Source organism: Populus euphratica, unplaced genomic scaffold (assembly GCF_000495115.2).
Source record: "Populus euphratica unplaced genomic scaffold, PopEup_1.0 scaffold5.1, whole genome shotgun sequence".
NCBI classification, from domain to species: Eukaryota; Viridiplantae; Streptophyta; class Magnoliopsida; order Malpighiales; family Salicaceae; genus Populus; species Populus euphratica.
The window spans coordinates 1,322,582-1,345,234 of record NW_011499848.1 but is presented as its reverse complement, the minus strand read 5'-3'; the positions used below and the strand labels follow the sequence as shown (position 1 = coordinate 1,345,234).

The window sequence follows — 22,653 nt, the reverse complement described above, 5'->3', positions numbered from 1 at the left end:
GAGATAAGTTTCCTTCAACAAAGATAACGCAGTAGCGACGTGCTTGTTTCATTTTGTAAAATTTGATGCCTTTTAAAAAAATCTAGTATCCTCCTCCTCCTCTTCTTTTTCTTCTTCCTCCTCCTCTTTTGTGACAATCACACTGTTATTTTCTTGAAAATCAAGCCGGAGTGCAAAAATTATTACACAGTAAGTTACCCCATTAAACTTTGATTTAATGCATTGTTAATATAAGCACATATGTTTTGATAATTACCATAATTATATGAAATATTCCTAATTTAGACACACGTGTAAATTTTGATTTATAATGACAAAAAAAACTATTACAAATGAATTGATCTGAATCAAAATAAATTCTAACCTAACTCAAAGAAATCCAAACTTGAAATGACCCTATATCCAAACCCACCTAACAGACAAATTGCAGCGTGGATTGAGGGGGGGTTTTTTCTCTCGAAATTTTCCGCGCATGATCCATTTATCGTGTGACTGCCAGATGCTTGAGGTTTTAAATGTGAGGTTATCGAGTCATCATGGAATTACAGTGATCAAGGTCCAATTTAATTGGCGACTGCACATCTTCTCTTAAAATAATATTTGAGATTAAATATACCTTTCAAAACTATACGCAAAAATAAAACTACTTGTTTAAAAAGAGTATTTTTTTTTAGATTAATATGGATGTTCGAGCTAGCTTTCACGTACCATGACTAATTTCATAGGCTCTGAAGTTAACAATTATGTAAATCTTCAGTGGCTATCATATAAGCAACTAAGAATGCACCATGACTAATTTCATAGGCCCTGAAGTTAACAATTATGTAAATCTCCAGTGGCTATCATATAAGCAACTAAGAATTCGAATCTTAGATCACAGAGAAAACAAACTTTTTAATTTCAAATCTTTATTACTTGTCTACCATGTAGATAATTATAATACTTTTCTTCTTCGTCATCTTGATTGAGATTTTTTTTTTTTGTCCCCTCAGCTGGCGAAAAGAATAGAGAGGGCAGAGATCGAAGCATCGGGTCCCACAAACGGGGCAGGGCATCCAAGCCATATAATCATGTGTCAGTCCAGTCCAGTCCAGTCCAGCTGAGGTCATATAGTTAATTCATTTGGCCTATAATGAAACTCAAAAGATGTTACATTGTGAAATAAAAAATTTAACTCAGTTACTAAATCATTAGTTAAGATTAAAGGAGATGATTTATATTATTTATATATTTCCACATTGCTTTGTATTATTAATTGAAAAAAAATAAGTATAGTAAAATTTAAATTCATGATAATTTAATCATCAAGATTTTAATATTATATTAAAAATTTAATTAAATTTAATTATAAAAATTATAAAAAATTAAAATATAATTTATATTATTCACACCCTAAACAATATTTAGTGCTGGGTGTCATCTTACGAGAACTCTCATCGTCTCTTCTTTTCTGCAAGTCTTTGCTCCATTATTGCTGGAGCTGGAAATCCAGACCAAAGTTCTTGATATGACATGTCAAGAAGGATTGCCTATTAAATGGCAAGTTTAATACAAGCAGCCTTCCCGTCCACGAGATTTATGTGTAAGGATGTGAATAGATTTATATTATTGTCATTTTCTCTTCTCTCTCACTTCGTGGATGATATCTCTTTAAGTAGCAGACATGCAAAGGAAAGCGCAATGAATCCAAACCAGCAGAGCTAACATTCTGACACTATCTCCAGCTATAAGAGACATTCAAGATATCAAAAATCCATTCCAGTCACTGAACTGCCTTAATTGATGCATAATTTAAAAGAATTACATCATTTAACATGTTTTTTTTTAATAAAAGGGAGTTCAAATTCGAAATGTTTTAAAAAATTATATAAATTCCGATTAGTCCCAGTTTCTGGAACATTCAAAATTCGTGTCAATATATATTGGACTTTAATTCCCTGTTAATCATGTATGTATATTCCCTTACTCTCACCACTAGGAAATGCACAAAACTTCCCAGGTCCTCCCTCGACGTCCCTGGATCTTTTTCAAGCAAGAGGGCATTGGCTAGTAGCATTGGTGATTGGAATCGGGTGATGTACATGTTGTTGATTGTTGGTGACAATATGATGAAGATAAAGAAACAAAAGAAAAAACAGTAAACAAAACCCGAGGTGTGTGTTGACATTGTTGTCAAGAATATTTCCTCAACACAATATTATTCTCTCTATTATTCAATATGTTCTTCCTCCAAAACGAGGGACCTAGAAACAACAAGATAAAAATCATAAGAAGATACCTAGCAAGGTTGAGAAGGAGTGAGAAAATATTTTGGCTTTATTTATTCTTTAATTCAAAGAGTACATGGTATATGGAAGTTGTTATTCTCTAACAATAAAGGAGAAAAATAAATCATATAATTAAAGAGGTGTAGTTATTACAAGAGTTAAGAAAATATAGTTGCTATGGTGAGTGTTAGTAAATTAATTTTAAGTGTTTATATTAAAATTATGATTTTAATTTAACAATTAAAAAATTATTATTATCAACAAAAAATTTAAAAATTATAAATATTATCTTGGCGTATAAAACAGATAATTAAAAATTTGTTTTGTTTGATTCAACCTTATATAAAATATAAAACCGTTGTTATTTTATATTAAATTTTTTTATAAATTTTTATTGTTTTAATGTGTAATTAGAAACTTATTAATATTTCTATTTTATATCCTTAAAGAAAAATTTATGATTTTTAAATATAAAATAAAAAATAATTTTAATATTTTAATTTTAAAAATAAAAATCTTTCGAAGCAATCTCTCAAATTTTATTATTTACGTCACATGTCGCTCGTGCTATGTCGACGTGCAAAGGGCACTGGGCAGACAGGACCGGCCCTTATAATTGCACTTGCAGGGCGTAATACTTCCTAGGAGATGCCAAAATGTGTGCAGAAAGCAGAGTCTGACCTGATCAGACATGTAACATGTGGCGAAGGAATGAATAATACTCAGACAGGCTGACAAGGGCCTCTCTTTGCCCCTCTGCATTTCATTGCCTCAGGATCTCAAAACTAACCTGTTTGCAGGAAAATTAAGAGAAAATGAACGGTGATGGTAGAGAATAAAGAGAGGATCTTTTAGTAAAATGTAGAATAAAACAAGGACTTTGAAAAGGTATATTTCATGCTTGGGTTATTAGGAAGTTGGTTCATAGTTGGATGTCAAAAGTTGGTTCATAATTGTTTTTTAAGGTATTTTTATTTAAAAATATATAAAATAATATTTTTTATTTTTAATATTATCATATGAAAATAATTTAAAAATATTAAAAATATTAATTTGTAATAAATAAAAATAATTCTCATTAAAAATATGATAAACTATACCTTGAAACAAGCACTTGAACCCACAACAACCTCATACCACTAAGAGGAAGTTTATTTTTGCAGCATGTTTGTGTTTTTAATTTTTTTTTTAAATTAAATATTTTTATGTTATAAGATCATTTTATTATATTAATATTAAATATATTTTTTAAAAATAAATTATTTTAATTTATTTTTAAATAAAAAATATTTTAAAAAACAACCAAAACAAACTCTCTCTGTCCAAGACCGAATGCGTAACCTTTTTACTGTTATCCTTTTTTTACCTCAGAAGAATATTACGTGTTCGGAGGGAAAAAAAATTAAGGGCAGTGGGGGCAAGTGCTCGTTTGAGGCTATAGTTCATCATGCAATAGATTTTTTCTATGTTGAAGATCATCATATACATGGACATAAATCGTGATAGTAAAAATATTATTTTTACTATCTTCAAGGGACACATCACGTTTCTGCCATCGCGAAAAAACAAACTTATTTGGATCTCATGGGATTAGATTAGGCTGTCATATCCATTTACCAAGACAAAGTTTAGTTTACTGTACGTTAAAGCAATAAAAAAAATTATTTTGATCCTGTTTTTTTTTAAAATTAAATAACATGGTCTTAAGGGTATAAAAGTATGTCCAATAAAATTTATTTGCTATTATCATATTAATTTGGGTCAAAAAAAGCTCTTTTACATTTTAAATTAACAAAGTAATAACTCATATATTCCTGAAAGTAAATAAAATAGAGATAGGTATAAGGGCTACTTGGTATTTTGAAGCTTCAAATGCACAATAAACTGACCATGGTGCCCTTACATTTATAAAAAAAATAAAACTTACAGACAGGGTCAATTGAATTTTTTCCATACAATTCTTTTTGTTATTGTCTATATAATTACACCTTTGAAAAAATATGAAAATAATTAAAAAGTTATTGAGACTTATATTACAATAGTTAGCAATTAGAAGGTATTCAAGCTATGTAGATGGCGCGTGTAATATCTTTTGGTACTCAAATATTATAATCCATGAAATTGTTGGAGTGGCGATATGATGTTTGTTAATAATAAATATATAATTAATCTTCGGTAAATATTTTTTTCCCTCTCCAACCTAGATTTTCAAGCCCACCTTTCCAAAAGGTAAATATGTTGATTTTGATTTTGATTTTTTTAATTATTATTTATTTTATTTTTTCAAGTTTTTCTAATCTTATCCCTAAACATTTTATTTTATTTTTTAATTCAATTTGTTAATCATTCTTTTAATTGATTTTTTTTAATTTTTTTCTTAATTTGTTCTATGTTTCAATTATATTCCTGAATATTTTATGTCATTTAATTTTTTATTTAATTTTGATCATCATTTTTTTTCCTAACTATTTTTTTAATTTATTTTGTTGTGATATAACTTTAATCCTTTTCCTAATTTTTGTTAATTGAATTTTTATTTTGATCTCATGACATATATAGTATGTCAGCCAAATGAATCTAGGTTGACCTAAATTTTTTTTCAGATATTTTTTTTAAAATTATTTTTTTTTTAATTTTATTATTTGACATTAAGTTATTAAGTTTTGTGATTGTTTATATAAAGTTATTTTGATTTTATATTTTAGATTATTAGTTAAATTAACTTGAATTAACTTAAATTATTATTACATTAATATCTTTTTTAAATTAAAAAAAAGTTTAACCAGATGAACGGAGTACCCTGTCAAGTATATATATATATATAATGCAAAACATAACATTACCTCCGAAAAAAGAAGCTGGGGGTCACAATCATACCTAGCAATTCCAAATATTGAAGGATACAACGCTTCCCGAAGTCAATTATTTTTCCAATCGACCCTACCTCGCGTGCCCCGTAGTTTTGTTAGCCTCTCAAGTATCACCCCTTCGTGTCTCCAACCATTAGACAGTAACTTCACAACTACATCTTCGATATATTACCTGCTTGGATAAAAAAAAAAAAAAACTGAAATGATCTAATTAGGTAAAAAAAATTGAATTCTGGTGTGGCAAACTGTTCTTGCGACAAGAGGGAATTAATACTATCAGATTGTGAGGTCCAATATTATAAGTTGATCTTAAATAAACTACTTCAGTTTCACTGTTAACGAATCCAGCTACCAGGTCAATCCCTGGCATAATTTCCCAATAAAAAATCTATGATAATGAGATGGCTGCCACAGTTGTTTTTTTATTTATTTAATCGTAATTTGTAGTTACCTAAACGTTCAAATATACAGGCTTGTATTGTGAGAGTACCATTATGTATGTGTTGTACTCCACAGAGAAGTTTCTACTGTATAGAAGATGAAGGTCTTACTCGCTCACTCACTCTCATTTGGGCTAAAGGCAATTCTTAAAGTAAAAGTGTTAATGCCTCATTGGAAACCATCCTAGAGAGGCATTCTTTTGTAGCCTTTCGGTGCTTAAATTCTTCTGCCTTCTCTCTCTTTATTCTTCCATGGGATGATCAATTGTTTTACTGCTGCTTCAATTTTGCTCGGCACATATGTAATTGATCAATCATCTGCTGTTGAAAAGCGATGCTCTCAGTTTTGACAAAAGCAAAAGCTAAAGCTGCTATTTCTGACTTTGAATCCCCATAATTCCTTCCCTCTTTCTCTTCTTTGCTTTATCTTGACTCCAAATCAATCACATTTATTGCTTCTTGGTATTTTTTTGAAACTTTTGCCCGCTTTGAAGCAATGGGAAACTAGACTCGCAAAACCCCTTGCTACCTCAGAAAGAAGAAGTGAATTGATCCTAATATGGCTATAGATGTCTGCTCAGAGATTTCAAGCGCAGGAATTAGTCCAAGAATCTCCTTCTCCCATGATCTCAACCAAACAACAGATGCTGTTTCCATCGAAGATCATCACCATCGCAGACTAGACTCGTCTCTGTTGGATTCTGATTTCGATTTCTGCATTGGCAACAGTTTCGTTCAAGAATTGTCCTCTGCTGATGAGCTCTTCTCTAATGGCAAGATCCTGCCTGTTGAGATAAAGAAACATTCCATTTCCTCTAAAGGTAATAATCATCAGCCGAAGTCTTTGACCTCTCAACCTCAGCATCAGACCAGTACCGGGACTACAGAGAAGAAGCAACTGAAAGAATTCTTGTCAATGAGTCTTGATGCAGATGAAAAGCCCGCATCGAAATCTTTTTGGCAGTTCAAGAGAAGCACTAGTCTGAATTGCGATAGCACTAGAAGCAAAGGCCTCATTCGATCGCTACACTTTCTTTCCAGAAGTAACTCTACTGGGTCAGCACCAAATCCTCCAAAACAAGCAATGTTATCCAAGGAGACTCAAAAACCTAAATTGCAGAAACAAGCTTCTGTTCCAAGTCGAAAACCATCGGTGCCTAGTTCTGCTGCGTTTTATTCTTACAATCCACAGCAGAAGCCTCCTCTATTAAGGAAGTGTGGTTCTCATGGGAATGGATTCAGAATCAGTCCTGTCTTGAATATACCACCACCTTACATTTCCAGAGGAGCTGTCAATCCTTTTGGTCTTGGCTCACTGTTTTGTAACGGTAAGGTTAGAAGGAAGAAGGGATAATTATTTGTGTGTTTTGTTCTGTTGATGACTGAATCTTTTCAAGTACAGGTGTCTTTAGCTGTCTATCATTTCGGTTCATGGATTAGCATGTGATTAGTCTGTAAATTGGAAGAAAAACTAGTAAAGAAATGATTAGATCTTAAGAAGAAATACAACTACTACATGGGTTAATTACTTTTGGAAAGTGAAAACAACAGTATTATGGAGGAGGAGGAGTTGTGATATTGGAAATGGATGATGGTGACTGTTGTTGACGCCTAGCTATCAACATGGCGGTCATTTTGGGAGACACACTAACAAGGTGTTTCATTGCTGTCCATGTCCATGATTTTCTTTCTTTTCATCCTTTGATTTTTGTTCTTTCTCTCTTGGTTTTCAATAGTGGCTCTCTTTTGATCTTTTGAATTTGATCTGAGGCCTCCTTAGGTCATTTCATATGTGCGTAAAAAATACAGGAGATGCTTCAGTTTGACCATACTATTTCTGGGTCCATTCGTTCTGCTCCTTTTGTTCTCTCTCTATATGTATTGATTCAAGACAAAACAGCTGCTACAAGGAAGTGGTTTCAGGAATTAAAAATTAATGATTAATTGTTTCTCTTGTTAGTTTCGGCCTAGCTTTCTTAACTACCCTTAACACTGTCCCCCTCTTGGATCGGATCTGCTGTACCTTAATATATTTTGTTAAATATTTTTCTATTTACCAGCTAAGAGCTAAGAAAATTATTAAAGCCATTAAGTGCGAGTTATTTGGAAATATGTTTCAAATAGTATTTTAAAAAAATTATTTATAATTAATTTTTATATTTTTATATGGTTTTAATGCGTGAATATCAAAATAATTTTTAAAAAATATAAAAAAAATATTTTGATAATTTTTTTAAAAAATATACTTTAAAAAATAAGCACCGTCATTCTTTCAATCACCCCCATAATTTTAATGAAATCTAAAACTACCATTATCTAAAAATGTCAAAAGGATTTGGCAAGTATTTTTAAAATTAACCCATATAGATGTCATTTCATTGGTGAACATTTCAGCTTTCATTTGTAAATCCTCCTCCTCCTCTCGTGCTTGTACTTTCTCCTCTTTTAATACAGAAATTCTTTAAGTTTTTGCCCTTCCACGGACATGGCTTCCACTATCGTTTTCAGAGAATTTGAAGATGAAAATCTAGTTGTCAATGTGGTGGATACTGCTCAATCCAGCAAATGTTATCTAGCTTTAGCGCGGGCGCACCCGGCCTGGAAGATCAACTGAGCTCTCGAAAATACTTGGAGATCCAACGCTACGTACCGACATTCTATTTTTTTTTTTTTTCCAATCTTTAATTGCCTTTCCTTTTAGCACCTCTTAAATTGCTTAACATTAGTTCTATTGTGGTATCCCCTTATAATGTTAGTAATGTTAGTCTGTGGCTTGAGTAAGAGTTAATCTGAAAGAAATTTCCAAAGTATTTAAAAATATGGTAGCAGTTTTTTTAAAAATATTTTTTATTTTTTATATAAACACATCAAAACAATCTAAAAATACTAAAAAAATAATTTAAAGTAAATAAAAATAATCAATTTAAAAAAAAATATTTTGAAAACACAAAAAAAATATTAGTATCCTACAAGAAACTAAATTAAAACATGTCCCTGTATCATAACAACCCATAAATAAAAATCTTTGCATATAGTTTTTTCAATGGCAATAAACAGAATTTTGGACACAAAATAGACGGGATCATGAGAGGAGAGGACAACCCATGGGCCTCAGAGGTTCAATCAAGAGCAATGTTTAGAGCAAGGGCCCATTACAGAGCCTAACCTAGATAGAAAGGCCCAGTTCCCATAGAAGCTAACCATCTTTGATTTAGATTTTTCAAACGAAGAAATCGTCTCAGTATTTCCTTTTCTCATTTTTGGTCCGACCTCTCTGCTCCCTGGTAACTCTCTGGTCTGGTAGAGATGCATAGTCTTCCTTCCTGAAACGGAAAGCACGTAGAAAACATCACTCCAGGCTTAAACAAGGGTTCGCGAAGTGGATACGGTGATTTCATGATATGATTTATAACCTCCCGAGGATTAGGTCAAATTGTGCGAGCTCGGCTTAAGTCAGAAGTCTTCCATGCAGTGAATACGAGGAAACCATGACCATTCCAATCGCTGACCCCAGCTTCTTTTGAAGAGGAAATGCATGTTCTGAACTCAAGCTCTCTCTCTCTCTCACGCGCATAGGAATTTTGACCCACTGCGACGTCCAAGCAAGCATCCGGGAATTCAGTGTGCGTACTTTCCTCTGATTATTGGCGAGGGAATGAATTATGCTCATCGATTATATCTAGGTTTCTTCTCAATCAGTTCCCCGCAGGTTGTTACCTCCCTGGCCGGTTGCTTTTGTTATCCTCCCTTGTACAAAACAAAAAATAAGTTTTGTGGCCGTATTGTCAATATGCTAGCTTTCGGTTTAAGTATGTATTTGATATTACGATAGATTTTAGAGTAGTAATTTTGAAAAAAAAATAAAAAACTATAAATTATGGTTTTTTTAAAATTAATATATTAAGATAAAGTTTTTAAAAGATCCATGTAAAAATGTTATTTGTTAATTAGTTACGCACTTTTAAAATTAAATTTGAGATAAAACAGTTTCAATTATACGGCGTCACATTTACAAATGGAGGTAGATCTAATTTCAGGTCAGACAATAGACGATTATAGAAGTTGACCCTTGCCCTTCGTCAAAATGGCAACGCAAGGCAAAAACAAAATCCTCACGAGGTCCAGCTTCCTCCTCTTCCTCGAAAATGGGTTCCTGTTTTGCCTTTGTAATTAATTTTATTATTGGGCATTTTGACTAGTTAATTTTATCCGCGTGTAGACTTCATGGTGATGATTGGACGATATCAACTGACGTAGGCAAGTGTCCTAAGTCCCCCTCGGAATGATAAAACCCATAAATATATTAACATCATAATTCATAACGGAACAATGAGTCCTGTCATCTCATGGAGAAAATAATAATAACAATTCCTACAAAGTCATCTCCCGTGATTCTTAAATGGCTTAATGCCTTCTATTTTCTTTATCCTTGAACTGGTTTGTGTATCCCTGCTATGCTCTTGGGACCGGGATTTTTAAAATATAAAAAAATATCCAAGTTTAAGAGAATTCTTTACATTGTTATTAAATTAAAAAACTACCGTGGTTTGGAGAAAAAAAATCATCAAGATAATTTTATATCTCTTATTTATCTTAACGGTTTTTAATCTAAAATAATACTTTAAAAAAATATATTTAATAATTATTACAACAAGTTAAAAGGATATCAAAATAATATATTTATATTTTATATCATTAAACGCTGAAAAAATCATAAATATGATAAAAATCATGTTAAAGATATATTTAAAAATCTTAGAGATAAAAAAAAAAACAATTTGAATCAAGTTTTCATAGATAATTTATTGCTAATATTATTATTTTCCTATCATGTATATAATAATATAGAACATCCAGATAAAAATTTATAATAGCATTTAAGAATCATGTTAGAACTAAAAAGTAATTAAATATGATAATTTTTTTATGAAATGCCCAAAAAAAAACAAAGAAAAAGAAAATAATAAAAAAAGGATCATACCTAGCATTTGGACCACTAATAACAAGCTAGTACAACTAACCTTGTTCTATTTTTTATTATTAAGAGGACACGTGATATGTTGTTTACCTTTTATTTTAAAAAAAAAAACAAAAGCAACATATCATTTAATTTGTTGTGTTGGAGAAAATATTATTTTTATTAGCTCTTAAACTCGCAATCTTTAGACTTAGATAGGTGCGGTAACCACTAAGTTATGACACAAAGTTATTATCATGAAGATCAAATAAGTGTTTTGTTTTACTTCGTTGTTTATATGATATTAAAATAAATATAATAAAATAATCTAACTTCTTGTTATTCAGAAACTTAATATGAAATGAGTTGTTAAATTAACTTGAGGAAAGAGGAGAGGATAAAAAAATAAAAAAAGAGATAGTAGTGGCATATTGAAGCTCTGACTATAACACCACCATAATTATTAAAAAGATCTTAATAAAAATAAATTTAATGACAACAATTAAGGTTACAAATGATGACTTCATGGTGCCCACATGTCTTCTAAAGATGACAGGTGATTTGCTTGTTTTTGGCGGTAAGTGTGACCTACTATATTTATAATTGATGATTTTTTTAGCATTGTTAGATTTATCTCATCAAAATATTTTTTTTTATAGAATTGGTGATGTTATAATTGGAGTTTTGATGTGCTTTTATAATCTTTCTCCCCTCTCTCTTTTTTTTTTATCTCTTTTCTCAAATGACAATGAGAAGAGAGGATATAGAATGAAAAAAAAAAAGGCTATAAAGATACATCAAAACTCCAATTACGACATTATTGGCAGCATAAAAAAAGATTTTAACGAGACAAATCAAACATCTATAAAAAAAATCATCAATAGTAGCTAAAGTGGATCACATTTGTTATCAAATGAAAGTGAGCAAGCTATCGTTTTTTTATGACAAATGTAACACGCTCAAATTATAATATCATCAAATCTCCCAACATTTCTTTACCAATGTCAAGTATTGGGTAATGTGTCTAAAATTATGGGATTTAAAAAAAAAATTCGGCGGAATTTCTTTTTTTTTTGTTGGTACCAAGTTATCGACAACACTTCTATTATATGTCATTATGACTTCTATCTTGATTCAATCATCCTGGATCACATTCCATTCATCAAACAATAACTCAATGTTTATACTTATCAATATATACAAGTCTTATAATATCAATCAGTAAATCAACATAAATGTACCACCAAAACAACTCAAAAGATATACAAATTCATCACTAAACATAATAAATGCTAACTAACTACATATAAACCTTTAAACTACATAAATACAACATTAAAATTAAGAGTCATATTATATTTATAATAAATCTTATCATTTTGAAAATGATTTGATCATACTAACAATACACACACACACACACACACACACACACCGGGCTCCATTCATTTTAAAATTTTAACCAGATTTTATTTAATATATTTTAAGGTTTTTCATAAAATTTTAGCTCAATTTGATGGTCGGATTGAAAATTACGTCCAATAATGTAAAACTAGTCGAATTGTGATTTTTCGTTAAATTTTTGAATTCCTCTAAAAATTCTGAAATTTTAACCCAAGTTAAGGCATTATATTAAAAGGCTCCATGCAAAATTTTAGAATTTTATGATAACCCAATCAACAGTTATAATTTTTTTTTTTACATAAAACTAGTCAATTTATGATTTTTCATCCGGAGGTTTTATAATAAATGTGGCTCATATAGGTCACCATTGATGATTTTTTTTAATGTTATTGTATTTATTTTATCAAATTTTTTTTGTTGATATTGATTATGTCGTAATCAGAGTTTCAACATGTTTAATATCTTTTTCTATATTTCTTTATTCATTATCATCTCTTCTGGTTTGAATTTATATAATCTATTTTATATATTTTTTATAAATATCAACATTTATGAATATAGATAAATTTCAATATCATGTTTTTTAATTGTTACATGTATAAATTATATTATTTTACTAATTATTTTAAATATACATTGTTAATAAACAAAAATAGCCCAGGAAAACCTGAAAAAATCTAAAAGATTAAAAGCAGACACGGTTGTCCTTCAAAATTTAAAGCCCCGAAACTGGATTCTAATTCCTCCAAATGAGATTCGCAAGAACTGTTTAATCAGAACAAAGGTGGGCCACTCTTCTCTACAGATTGAAATTAAAGCCCATGTGCTAACTACCACCAGATCCCTAGATTAAAGAGAACCATGCCAATACATCTAACAGCCGCGTATTCATGGTCAACTAGAGAGTCAATGACCCGCCCTTGTTGCTGTCGGTCCATCAGCCATGCTTAGCTCAAAAATAAAAAATAAAAAAACACGGGCAAGTGCTATGCCGCATGCCATCTTAAATTTCATAACACACCAAAAAAAAAAATACCGAGATTACACCAGCATTTCTAATAATGCTAAAAAAATATATGAGATTCGGTTATTGATACAATTATACTTAATAAGAATGGTTGAGTTTTGAGGGTTTTTTTTTTTGGTGTGCGTTTTTAAAGACCATGAATGGATTTTAATAAAAGTTGTATAATGTTTCCTCAATGTTTTATGTAAAAATAAGTTGAAAATTGATTTGTAAATAAAAAAATAAAACTCTTATTTATTGCCTAATCATGAAAAGCTCTGAATAACATATTGTTTGTTAAGACAAATAAGATATTATTTTTTTCTTTAAATGATCGGGATACATTACTTTAAAAAAAAAATTAAATGTTTATATACACGGGCTATTTATTGATAGGTCAGGGACTTGCCTTAGCTTTACCAAGTTCAATAACTTCTAATCTTGTTCCTTTTGTTAGGAAAATTATAATCTTATTCTTGTTCCTTTTGTTAGGAAAATTATAAAAAAAATTTCTTTTAGTTAATATTTTTTAAAAAATGATTTTTAATTTCATGTTTTAATTAATATCTTTTTTTGTGATTTTTTTCGCTTCTTTAACCTTTTTTAAATAGCAATTACTTTTTATTATATTTGGTGTATTTAATTATTTACGAGTTTAATATGATTTATTTGTAAAAAAAATTTATATTTTTTATATATTAAATATTTATTTTTATGATATTTTAAATGTATGCAGCATTAAATAATATTTTTTTTTATTTTATTTAATAAATTTTATGTAGATTGATTTTTTTAATAAATTAATTTACTAGATCCAACCAGTTCAATGGCACATCTTTTAAATCTTGGATAAATCTTTTTTTCCACGTTATCATCATTACTTTATATATATATATATATATATATATATATATTCCATCATTACTTCTTCTTTTTTTAATATAAGTCATGTAAAACTAGTTTATTTAATTAATCAAAACTGTAAATTAAGCTATGAGGTTCTAAATATTTTACTAAAAAAAATAATGCAGATCCAGAACACAACGCCGTCTCCCATCGAATAGTAATCTATCTAGTTGTGCAATAAACTCACCACGGGACTCTTTTTTTTTTTTAATACCCAAAAGTCGAGAGAAGAGAGCAAAATAAACAAACAAATAAGAAAAGAAAGAGAACCTGTCTAGTTTCTTCGTCTTCCTAACGGTCAAGGAGGTCTGGACAAGTAACCCTAGCCGAGAAACGAATCTGTACCCCGTGCATCCTTACTCCCACGTCAGGCCGGACCAGTAGACTATCTATCAAGTATAATTTCAAAATTGCAGGAGTATTGCTTTTCATTCAAAGAACATTGTTTCATAAACTAACACATTTTTAGAAGATCAGGGAGCATTAAAAAAAGAAATCCAAAGTTAAAAACTGCTTATTTTGAAATCATTTGATTCAATGGAGGAGGACGAGGAAACCTGCACAACCCCTCAGAATCACCTGGACAACTCCTAGACTGTGGAGAATGAAGAAAGAAGGACGAGGATGGTTTCACACTATCTTCGGGGAGGAAGGGAAGAAAAATAAGATAAGGTCACAGTACCAGAGCACCCAACATCAAACATCAAACAATGACGAATTTCATCACATCACGTCTTCTGCAATCTTCATTTCCAACTAGAAAAGGAACGACAGCTTCGCTGCCAGGCTGAAAGGAGGACCCCCATCGGCCATCTAATGAGAGAGCAAGTCTAAACTGGAGTTGGTCGACAACTGATAGCAAGATACAAGCTGAACGAATTAGAGCACGAATAGTCGATAAAAACAAGAAGGCTGCACACACATTAGTGGATCAAACTTCGGAGTAACAATCAGCTGTCAGTTCAAGGGTCGACGCAGCAGAAAAGAGCACCTGCTGAATGAACATGCTTTCAAGGCAAGATACAATTTTCAAATCTAGCAACTGCTGAGGCTAGCAGTTCATGTGAGGAGAGCTTTTTCAAGCCCTAAAATCGTTTTGACAACAAGCTCGTTCCTCTCAAGCAACAATGCCCTCATTCGTCAGACATATTTTGCCGCATCCACGTCAACTTTCTATGGAGCATATCAGGAAAGGTGAGCATGTCCAAAAAATTAAAATGCAAACCAGCAACACTATAGTTAAAATATGAAAATCCCATTCATTATCATCAACCTGCAAGTGCACTCAACAAAAAGGAGCTCACAGAACAACTTTCGTTTTAGAACATCCAACTACCCTTTCTTTATAGGACATTATTCCGACAGAAAAGATTATAATTAATGAAAACAACATTAGCATTTCAAAACAACTGATCTAACATCTCAATGAGTCACCAGGAATATCAACTCTATTATGAAATCCCCAAGTCACAAGGATGAAGGCTGCTCTTGTATACCACTTGTTAGGTTCATAAAGTTACCAGAGTAGTCAGCAAAAGAAGCCTTGAAATTTGAACCTCGCAAAAGACCACCACCAGCATTGCTACCTCTGCAATAAAAAATAAAAATAAAAATGACAGACGTGTTAAGCTTAATAACTTGAAGAAATCAATCAAATCACAAGCAAAATCAAAATAATCATTCACTAAATGTAGCAAAATCAAAATACCCAGTTTGGTAGTAGAGAAAGAATGGGAAAAGGCGGAAAAAAAGAAAAAAAGTTTTGAACTTCACCTATAACAGTGAAGACAAAACTAAACCCACCACCCAAAATGAGATCTAAACAACTAATTAGCTGATTTAAAGTAAATTTCATCGTCTTAAACTAATTAACACGAGAACTGCGTAAATTTACAAGCTTCAAAATGGTAGTTGAGAAAGAACAGGAAAAGACAGACAAGAAAAAAACTTTTGAATTTCACCGTTGCAGAGCTAAGAAAACTAAATTCCACCAACCAATTGAGCCTTGTACAAAAAAAAATGACTGATTTAACACCAACATCGTCTTCAAGAATCAAATAAACACAAAAATTTATACAAAATTCAAAATCTGCCTTCCATCATCCTACATTCTCTCATCAAAGAATCAGCCACTGGAAATGCTAATTAAACACAAAGACTGTACCTTTCCGCTCTCCGGCAACTCCGGCACCTTATAATTATCAACAGTAACCTCCGATAGCCACAAACCAGGAAATAAAGCCTGCAGCCAAAATAAAAAACACACCGAATTAGTAATCCCCGAAAACAAAAATAAATACTTTACAGAATAAATTCTCTGAATTAACTTACATCCATCTGCTTCTGCACGATCCTCGGCCGTTTCTTAGGCCTACGAGAAGGTCTATGGCCCAACATCGCCATGAAATCCTCTTCTATTTCCTTCTTCGATAACGGCACCGAAAACACCACTCTCTCCTTCTCCTTCTCCTCTCTATCCCTCTTATCTCCTCTTAATCTTGGCGATTTAGCACTGTCGCTTCTCAAAGGCGAACAGTTATTACCACTCACTTTCCCTGAAATTGGATTCCCACCTCCACCAATCGCCGCTCTCCTGGTCCTCAGATTCCACGGCCTCATTTCCTGCTCCGCTGGTGCTTCCTCAGCCGCCGGCGGAACCACGGCCCCTGGAGGAGTCTGAGACTGAGATTGAAGAGATTGTTCCTCTTCGACTTCACTATCATCATCGGACACTTCTTTCCTCAAAATTTTGTCTTTCATCTTATTCGCCGCCGTTTTCAGATCAAGCATGATCTTCTCCCTCACTGCATCAATCCCTTCCTCCACTCCGCCGAATCTCTCCCTCGAAGCCTTGGACCGCCGGGCATCATAATTGCCAAAATTCGTCGGTGGAGATCGGTTGCTGCTGCGATGTCGCTCAACTGGGAACCTGCCTCCTTTGGTCTCGTTCTTGTTGTCCCGAACAACGGCAGCGGCGGTACTGGAGTCGGGAAGTTTCATGCAACGGAGATGCCTTTGATTCCCCCACTTCAAGAAAGGAAGATCAAAATTATGAAGCGGCAGTTTTGATCTCTCTTGTCCCATTGCCATAACACTTCTTCTCTTTCAACAGAATACACCATTGATTGAAAAAAATCGTTCTATCTCTCTCGAGCTCCGATCACAAGCTCTCTCTCTAACTTTCTGTTTGTTTCTCAGGAATCTTGAATTTTCTCGGAAAAATAAAAGTTCAGAATTCGCCGGGAAGAGGGAGTTTATATACGAAGTGGAGGATATAGATGCTTAGAGAGGGAGAGAGGAGAGGGCGGTTTTAACGTTCGGGATGTGGGGATTTTTTGGGCGTGCGAGGGTGTTTTTGTAATGATAATTGAGAATTGATGCGTGCTGAGATGCGCTGAGGATGTGGGAGGGCAAAGATGTGGGTTTTCCCGGGTAATACGTCGTTTTAGAGTTCTGATGGTTTGAGTAGCCACCGTTGGATGATTAGGAATCTTATTTGTAGCCGTTGATTAAGAAATATTTATATTTACTCTCTCTTTTTTTTCCTAAGCGGGGAAGGAAAATGTAAAACCGTGTGTTATTAGGAAACACTATAATTAATTGCGCTATGCGATGAGGTGGATCTGATTTCTGTTAAGTGTAAAAAAATATTCAGTTATTAATAATATATTTTTAAATAAAATAAAATAAATTATATAAAAATTAATTTAATACGGCAAAGTTAACTTTGTAGGTTAAAAAATAACGGCAAAGTTAACTTTGTAGGTTAAAAAATAATATAAATAACTAATAAAAATATAATTTATTAAAAAAATCAAGACAATAAATATTAAGATGAAAATATATTAAATTTAATTATATTTAGTTGGATTAACTTTGATATATTTGAATTAATTCAAGTTAGCATATTATATCTTTAGCCCAAAATATAAGACCCTGACAACCTTGTATAAAATATTTTTTAAAAATTATATATTAAATTTAATTATTAATTAATTTAATATTAAATAATAAAATTTAAAATAAAATTTAATTAAAAATGAGTTAAGTCAATCTGAGTTGACAAATTAAATTCGATTTATAAGACCAGGATAGCAACATGCAAAAAAAATAAAATTAGAATAGGCAACGAAGTTTAATTTTCAATCAACTCGACATTAAGTGATAAAATTAAAAAAACAATTAAAAAATAACATAAAAAACCATCGAATCAACCCGAGTTAATTAACCAAACTTATGACTCAAGTTATTAGGCTGAAACAACCTCACACAAAGAAAACCAAAATAAATTATAAAGTTTAATTATGAATTAATTTAATGTTGAAAGATAAAATTAAAAAAAATCAATTTAAAAAATAGCATAGAAAAACCACCCGGGTTAACCGTGACTCAATCCACAAGGCTAAAATAACATTATAAAAAATAAATTAAAATAAATTACAAAACTTATCATTAATCAATTAAAATATTGAATGATAAAAGTATAATGCGAGGGACAAAAAGAATGGAAGCAACTGTGTTAATCCATGACTTAGATTGTAAGACCTTGATGACTGTATAAAAAAATAAATCACAATTATTAACTAACTCAATATTTAATAATTAAGTAGAAATTTGAAATAAATTAAAAAACAAAAAATACCCTAAGTCAACCCATATTAACTTGTTAAATTCAAATAATAAGATCGAGATAACTTAATAAAAAAAAATAAAGTCAAATTCTCAATCAACTCAATATTAAAAAAAAATCATAAGATCGAGATAACTTAATAAAAAGAAAAAAATAAAGTTAAATTCCCAATCAACTCAATATTAAAAAATAAAATTAAAAAATAAATTACAAAAGAACTTGAAAAAACCTAGTTAACCAGGTTAACTCACAAAACTTATGACTTAGATCATGAGACTGTATAGATCCATAAAAAGTAAGTTAAGAAAATAAAATCAAATTCCCAATTAATTCAATGTTAAATAATAAAGTTGAGAAAAAATTAATTAAAAAACAAAAAAATAATTTAAATAAATCCAAATTAATTTATCAAACTTAGATTATAAGACCATGATAATTTCATAAAAAATAATTGAAAATAAATTAGGAAGTTTGATACCCATTAAACCTGACATAAAATTATAAAATTGTAAAAAAAATAAAATAGTTAACAGTAAATTGTAAAAGGCCAAAGCATTTCATTGTTATTGCTACATTGAAATGCTACGCCCTCTGTGTTAATCTTGGCCTGCCACCACAAGGATTGAAAGAACAAAAGGGAACACTCAGGAATTTAATCTTGGAATTTGACACAGAATGCCCGTAAACAATTTGGTGTAAAGCCTTGGCATTTTGTATTTTATAGCTGAATTAATTTTGATGTTTTTTTTAGTTTGCCATTCAGATGATTTTGTTTGAAGCTTTGGAGATAGTTTGCTGGGCGGCAAAGATATTTTATCTTTTTAATTTTCTTGAAAATATTTATTCAGTACCTTTTTCTAGAATTCTTTGTTCAGAAAAGATATTTTGTAAGAAAATGAATTATTCTTTATTGTTTAGATGTTTTGGAAAAGGAAAAGAAAACATTTGCTGAAAGAACGAGTCATTTTCTATTAGTAGTCGTAGGATGAACAGTTGCGATGACAGGATTATGGTAGTGAGATGCCAGTGATGGCAAAGATGGAGACAATGGTTACGACAGTGGTCTGTTTTTATAATCCAACGACAACGAATAGACATCACAATAGAGGGGGAGATGGCAGGTAGATATTTTGTGTTTCTTTCTTAGGTTGAGGCCCTCTTTGTAAAAAAAAAGAGGGAGATACGAATAAATTCTCTTCACAAAATAATGCATGCGATTCTTTTTCTACTTTTTTTTAATGTATGAAAATCCAAAATCGAAGACAAAACAAGGGATTGATTTTTCGATTATTTTTATAAACTTTCATTCTGGGGTTTTTATTGGAATCCTATTATAAATGTACAGTATCACAAAAGAAGAAGAGGGAATGGTTTTAGATTTTTTATTATGTAATTTGTAGGCTTAGCAAATAAATAATAGTGAACGGTGTTCGGGTTGGAATAAATATATACTAGAAATTGAGTATAATTTTGGGATTTAAATTGAGATTAATCTATAAAATTTTATATTAAATATATTTTTATCTAATTTTTTAAAAAATTAAGTTTTAAAAAATTATAAAAGGTATAGTTTAATTAACCATATTTTAGATTTGTTATTTAGAAGGTATTTGTTTGGGTCTCGTAAATTTCAAAACTATTAAATTAAAAAGTTATATAATTATTAATTTTAAAATTTATAAAATTAATTGTAATACTGTAAACTAGCTTAAATATACATATTAATAATAAAAAAAAAGGCTTGAGAGCCTTTTTTTCCCTCCCTCATTCTCTTCTATGACGTGATTAGGAGTTTTGCATCACAAACGTTGACAAATCCACGGTCTCTTATAATCCATAAAAATAAAATAAATGAAAGGTGATCAATTACCATAGTTACATATAATATGATGTCATATTGACTTAATTGATATATAATTCATAGCCTAGATTGATAAGTTACAGGTAATGCAGACTATATTTTATTTGAAAACCATCTGCTTGTAATAGATTTTCACCGGTCAACAACATCGGTAGTAGGAAAAAATGACCGTTATTAATCATCTAGGTGGTGGCCAAGTAGTAAGGACTTGAGATCAAGAGGTTTTCTCCTTTTGTGGTCTCAGGTTCGATTTCTTGGTTGCTTATATGATGGCCACTGGAGGCTTATATGGTCATTAATTTCAGGACTCTTGAAATTAGTTGTGATACACGCAAGCTGGCCTGGACACCCACGTTAATCTAAAAAAAATCACTGTCATCACCGGATCAAATCAGAGTACCTGACCGTAGTAAACGAGAAATGAAGGAAATATTCTCTATTCATTTCAAGATCTCAAGCAAACAAATTACACGAGATCCAACCATTTTACTTGCAAGATCGAACACATTACACGAGAAGTGAAGGGAGATTCTCAGGAACACACGTACTGGGCACGGACATTGCAACTCGTGCAGGCAAAGTATCCCGGACGTACATTGTCAGTGCCCGGGAGAAATTAAAACTCAATAATAACTTGAATCGGTCTCGCTGCCTACGTTTTCACGTGAATTATCAAGCGATTTCTTGAACAAACCGTTAAAGCATCTCAAGAATTTAAATAATCAAACTGAAAGTGACCCCAAAACAGAAAGAATGTGTAAAGAGAAAGAAACCAGGCGGGGATCGCACGGATGCATGCTTAGACTCAAGACAGAGGTGATAGATGGCATCAGAAGCACATTTCTAATACTTTGCTGGCATAAGAAATGTGTGCACGTCTGAGGAAAAAGGAAGGAAGGAAGTAGACGACCATTTTACCAATTAAGTTGGTGAAATCCAGATGACATTTCCCCAGAAGCACCGGAAGTTTTCGCACGACAGAGGCCATTTCTTTTAAGCCATGCATTGCAAGGGCATGGGCAAAGTTGAAGTGACTTGTAGTCTAATGTTACGGTCAAGATATGAAGAGAAACCATGAACGTTGGGCGTGGATCATCTTATTAAGAACTAATTATAACTTAATTCATGTGGTTTGTTGAAACTTGTTAATCAATCCATAATTATTATAGAAGTTAAACAATTCTTTGATGAACATTGACCATTTTTAATTTATTCATTTTTTAAAAATAAAAATTCTAATCAAAATCTTCCATTTCGTGGACTTCTCTCTTCTCTTTTCTATTTATATTTTTTAAAATAGATTTAAAAATAAAACCCATAAAACTCATAAAAAACTAAGTTATACATATTAAGATTTTTTTTTATAAAAAAAATCTAAGGAATAGATATATAATTGTTAACTATGCCTATCAACTGACTAAGTTATCATTAACTTTTACAATTCATGTTTAATTGTTATACATCTTCATACACTTAAAACAATTACCAATTAATTGATTTTTATTTTTTTATTTTTCTTTAATTTTTTTCATAATAATGTTTATAAATGTCCGATTTCTATCCTGTAAAAAAATGTAATCTATTTATATATATATATATATATATATATATATATATATTACCATTGTTGTAAATCTCAATTATATTCAAATCAAAACTACGATAGCAAAGGTTTAAAAATAACTACTCATATTTATATAAATTTTTTTTAAAAACTAAATATTTGATGATCATAATTAGCATAATCAATGCTCTTAACATTTTCCAAGAATTATAGTAATTAAAAGGAATAAAATTGTGCGATATATAGTAAGTCTTTGGTTTTTTAAATAAAATTCAAAAAATGCTTTAAGAAAAAGAAATGCATCGTGAAAGTTGTCGTAAAGGTTTTTTCTTGAAAAAAGATAAATAACAAATTTTAAATATATTATAGGGATTTTGTAGAAAAATATAAGATGACAGACTTATTTGGAAGAAAAACTTGAAAACTAAATTTACTAGTTTAACAAAAAGATCATATTGTCCATTTATATTTCGAAAATGAACTTATTCATACCTTTTTTTTAATGTACCAGATAAACATCAAATAAAAACAATGTTAAAAAAAGTTTGCTACTGCCTTTGAAGATTTCTGCATGTAGTCATATAGATCCATGGATACTATCCTGGTGGTAAGCGTATAAAACATAGAACATTTGGTCAAAGGTTCAACTCCAATTTAAACTTCAAAAACAGAGGTTCAAGCAAGGAAAGGGCCAGGAGGCCGGTCTAACGGCTACTTGCTCGAGGCTTCCTTATTCCTTGATAATAAA

The 22,653-nt window shown here is 30.9% G+C and overlaps 2 protein-coding genes across 2 annotated transcripts; one reads left to right on the top strand and one right to left on the bottom strand.

The window, feature by feature from the left end:
• Window positions 1-5,650: 5,650 nt before the first annotated feature.
• LOC105113277 (uncharacterized) lies at window positions 5,651-7,423 on the top strand. The gene has a single exon (XM_011009385.1). It carries the CDS (start codon window positions 6,137-6,139, stop codon window positions 6,929-6,931), a length of 795 nt encoding a protein of 264 aa, XP_011007687.1. The 5' UTR covers window positions 5,651-6,136; the 3' UTR covers window positions 6,932-7,423.
• Window positions 7,424-15,086: 7,663 nt separating this feature from the next.
• On the bottom strand, window positions 15,087-17,191 carry LOC105113268 (uncharacterized). Its single transcript, XM_011009374.1, has 3 exons — window positions 16,182-17,191; window positions 16,015-16,092; window positions 15,087-15,438 (listed from the first exon to the last, which is right to left on the bottom strand). The coding sequence occupies exons 1-3, from the start codon at window positions 16,938-16,940 to the stop codon at window positions 15,433-15,435; spliced, it is 843 nt and encodes a 280-aa protein (XP_011007676.1). The 5' UTR covers window positions 16,941-17,191; the 3' UTR covers window positions 15,087-15,432.
• Between the last annotated feature and the right edge of the window lie 5,462 nt (window positions 17,192-22,653).